The sequence below is a fragment of the Bidens hawaiensis genome, unplaced genomic scaffold (assembly GCF_021521415.1).
Source record: "Bidens hawaiensis isolate Kalapana, Puna unplaced genomic scaffold, B.hawaiensis_p1.1 tig00027569_1, whole genome shotgun sequence".
Lineage (NCBI taxonomy): Eukaryota > Viridiplantae > Streptophyta > Magnoliopsida > Asterales > Asteraceae > Bidens > Bidens hawaiensis.
Genome location: NW_027494469.1, coordinates 256,239 through 260,682, shown reverse-complemented (window position 1 = coordinate 260,682; position 4,444 = coordinate 256,239). Strand labels below are relative to the sequence as shown.

Below are 4,444 nucleotides of genomic sequence, written 5' to 3'. Positions count from 1 at the left end.
TATGTGTTCCGTTATCTAGAGTTGAAACCAAAAATAAAGTGAAACTACTAATTTTAATATGAAGGATAAAGTTATAAATTAAATTACAAATATGTATTCAAAGAAACATTTAGAGATTTATGAATTTTTAACTTTTTATTTCTATGTTGTGTATTGTATAATTTGTTCTATCGTATATTATATGTTTTATAGGTTGAACATATTTTTATATTTCACATTGTGCTATTATTTAAATAAATTTATTTATTTTTAACCCGTGTTCTACACGGGTACCTAACCTAGTAAAGTATAAAATGACCTTTTCGATAAAACTTATGAAAATCCGATACGTAAAGGGTTACAACACATTTATGGTTGTTAAGAGATGCGCCCGATCTAAATCAATTGAAAGCCAAATAACGATCGCAACCACTACTTTTGCTGTAATCTTTACATAATAAAGCTAAGACAGATGTTGTGAGATTCGTCATAATAAATTTTAATGCAAGATATCACCACAGTTAAGAAACCATTAAATACTTTTCTATAAGAATCCAACAACTAATGACTTTCCACATTTGACTTTCGTAACGAATTGGACGGCTCTGTGTTGCGTTCACACGCTATAAGTGCGCGTCGCTTCATCCATCACTCTCACACTCTCTCTCTCTCTATCTACAAAATCACGTTCTTTCACCTTCGCAACAAATTCTGTTACTATACTCTCGATTTGTATTTGTATTCGTATTCGTATTCATATTGTGAGACCATGGAAAAGAAACAAGGGTTTTTCTCAGCACTAAAAGACGAAGTGATACGCGGGTTATCTCCGGTTCGAACCCGGTCGAAGAGTCCGGCGGCGTTTCTCCGGCGCCGGCAGAAGCAGTTGACGAACGGTGAGGCATTGGTTACGAGATCCGGGAGTTTGACTGGGGAGACACTGGCGCCGTTGTACGAGGGTCCGGATGAAAACGGGTCGGTTATTGGGGAGTCGAAACGGGTCGGGTCGGGTATAGGGCAGTGGATGAAGGTGCAGCTTGCTAGGGGTCCGTCTGGGTTTAGACACCGGTCTGATTTGAGACTGTTGCTTGGGGTTATGGGTGCGCCGCTTGCTCCGGTGCATGTTGGTGTTAATGACCCGTTTCCTCATCTTTGCATTAAGGACACTCCTATTGTAAGTTAGTTGTTGCTTACGTTTACATTGGGAGTCGGGTTGAGAGCTCGAGCTTGCCTTGTTTAGAGTTTTATTTCTAAATCTCAAGTTCGGCTTGTGTTTTTGGCATGCCTATTATTTATTAAATATGTTTTTTAATAGTGTTATTTGTAATTTCACAATCACAGTTTTTTATATATAATTTAGTATATATTTTTTAATAATTTTAATCATAATTTTGCTATAAAATTATATATATTTTTGTAATTATTTACAGTTAGTTTAAAAGAAATATAATTTATACATTTTTTTATATGTTTACAGTTAATCTTAAAAAAATAATTTAGTGTATATTTTTAATAATAATAATAATATTATTTTTGGTATATAGTTATTTTAAAAATACAATGAATAAAAATTATATAATTAAAAAACTTATTTAGGCTTGCAAAGTGGCCGTGCTTGATATATGAAACATGGGCTTGAGCTCGTTTATTAAATGAGCCTCTGTTTGAATTGAGCTTGTTTAAGCGCTCGGCTTGATTTTAGCTTTTATCAAATCAATCTTTACCAGCTAACAAGTGGCTTAGCTCGTTCACAACTCCAGCCGGATATTACAAGGTATTGGGATTTTACTTATACTTATTTGTTTTTTTAATTACAGGAAACATCATCTGCTCAATACATAATACAGCAACACACAGCCGCATCCGGAGGGCAAAAGCGTCAAAACGCCATTAAAAACGCATACGCTATGGGTAAGGTTAAGATGACAGTTTCAGAGTTTGAAACTGCATCCAGAGTGGTGAAACACAAGCCAGCTGCCGGTGCGGCTGACACCGGCAGCTTTGTGTTGTGGCAGATGAACCCAGATATGTGGTATGTTGAGCTAGCTGTTGGTGGTAGCAAGGTTCGTGCAGGTTGTAATGGAAACCTTGTTTGGAGACACACCCCGTGGCTTGGTGCACACACGGCTAAAGGCCCGGTTCGACCTCTGCGTCGCGCCCTTCAGGTCTGCTATGGTTAATATTATATCGTGTGTAAAATCTTAAAAATGACGGATTGGTTTTATGTTTGTGTAAAATCAAGCCGTCGGTTCGGTTTTGGTTGTGCGTGTAGTTAAACTAGAATCAGACCAAATCGAATATATATATTAAATTTTGTTTTTGATTTGTTTTTTAGTATATTTTAAGATTTTATTCGTTACCCAAACAGTTAAGCTATTTAATAATAATTAATTATGAGTTAAAAAAAGGATTTTATTTTAATGTCATTGATTTTGATCAAATCTTTTGTTTGGCATAAAAATTATAAGCTCAAATGTTAAAATAAAAAAAAACTGATAAGTTTTCAAAAAAATGAAAACTTAATTTTTGAATTTTTGGTTTGTGTTTAAAACCGAGCCAAACTGACCCATGCACACTCCTATCAAGTTAGTTATTAAATCACACATTAAATTTTTAAATTTTTATATGTTTTTACAGGGTCTTGATCCTAGAACCACTGCGAGTATGTTTACGGATGCAAAGTGTGTTGGTGAGAAGAAGATTAACGGTGAAGATTGCTTTATTCTTAAAATATCTGCGGACCCTGAAACATTAAAGGCGCGAAGTGAAGGCCCGGCTGAGATAATAAGGCATGTGTTGTTTGGCTACTTTAGTCAAAAAACAGGACTCCTAGTTCACATGGAGGATTCACATTTAACCCGCATTCAAACTATTGGTGGCGAAGCTGTATACTGGGAGACCACAATTAATTCTAGCATGGACGATTATAGGTCCGTTGAGGGTGTAATGATAGCCCACTCGGGTCATTCTGTGGTCACTTTTTTTAGATTTGGTGAGATGGCTATGAACCACACCAAGACAAGGATGGAAGAGGTGTGGTCCATTGAAGAGGTTGCATTTAATGTCCCAGGGTTGTCAATTGATTGTTTTATCCCTCCGGCAGATTTAAAGTCTGCGTCGTTTAGTGAAAATTCAGATTTACTCGAGGATGGGAGAGGGAATTCGGGGCTTATTGTTGCTGGTCATCGAGCGAAAGTTGCAGCCTTGGTTTAATGGCAATTGTTTATATATGGTTATCAACGGTAGTATCTGATTAACTAACAGTTTAGTAGTTATGAAGAAGCAAGGTTATTTTAGTTTTTACAGTTTGGGGTTCGCCGAGCGTGGTTTTTGTCCTCTTAAGTTGAATGGAGGTTTATTTTTAGTTTGCCTTCCATAGTTTCATAGAGTATTGAAAGTATATACCATGGCATTCTAAATAATTGGTGTCATGTTTGTTTATAGTATTTTTTTACTTTGGCTTGTTTAGGATTTGTAGTGTTGTCTAAAAGATGGGTGATTTTTCTGATATTATGTTTTTATGTTTTACTCATTGGTAACCAAAATGTTACCAATGTAGATTTAGCGTTTACTATATATAGGATTTGGATTATAAACCAAAAAAATGTGTCCCGGGCAGGTTTTTTATGGTCTGGTTTAGTCGGTTTTGGTAAAAACTATTGACCAAACTGCCAACTGCATATTGTTAAACAACGCATCAAATATGTTGTTTTGACTGTTTATTGTTTAAACTGTTGTTGTTTTATTTTCATAATTTATTTTAATTGTTTTTTTTATGATTATTTTTAAAAAATGTGATTTATAATTAGAATATGCATATACATCATTACATAATCAAAAAAATAAAAAGTAAAAAAATATATCAGTCTAAACAAACACTTAAGTTTACACGATTGTTTCTCAGTTCTAAACCGTAACCTGACCGTCGAACAATTAAAACTAACCGTATAACCACAAGACACCCCTAAAGTCGTTATTGTTTGTTTGTTGTCTCAATAAGATTCTTCGGTCTTTTACTTTTGTAAAAGTAGATTGGGTGCCTTAAGATATCGGGTTATGAGGATAGGAAACTTTTTGGTTTAGCTTTTTTAAAAACGTTCCACTACAGCAAGTGTGACTGTGTGAGTGAGTGGCTTGAAGCAAAGCGTGTTCGAGAAATATGATGACGACATGGCCACGGGGTTAAAGTGATTCATTCTTTATATACATATACAGCTGTAAATGCATGTAAAATAAACAAATCCTTGTGACCTCAAAAACAGTAAATTATTATAGAGGGTCTCGTCTAAATTTTATACTTAGTCTTAGAGCATTACCAACCGTCTCCCATCTCAATCTCTATAATTACAATAAAAAGTACTATATTTCTCTCTCCATCCTATAATTTACAATCACAAACCCACCCTATAATTTACAAACTCTTCTCATATAATTTTAAAGGATGGGTTGAGAATGCTCATAGTCT

General features: G+C 34.9%; 1 protein-coding gene across 1 annotated transcript; it reads left to right on the top strand.

The window, feature by feature from the left end:
* Positions 1–748: 748 nt before the first annotated feature.
* On the top strand, positions 749–3,299 carry LOC143575666 (uncharacterized). The gene is made up of 3 exons (XM_077059976.1): positions 749–1,153; positions 1,797–2,144; positions 2,617–3,299. Exons 1-3 carry the CDS (start codon positions 749–751, stop codon positions 3,190–3,192), a joined length of 1,329 nt encoding a protein of 442 aa, XP_076916091.1. The 3' UTR covers positions 3,193–3,299.
* Positions 3,300–4,444: the final 1,145 nt, after the last annotated feature.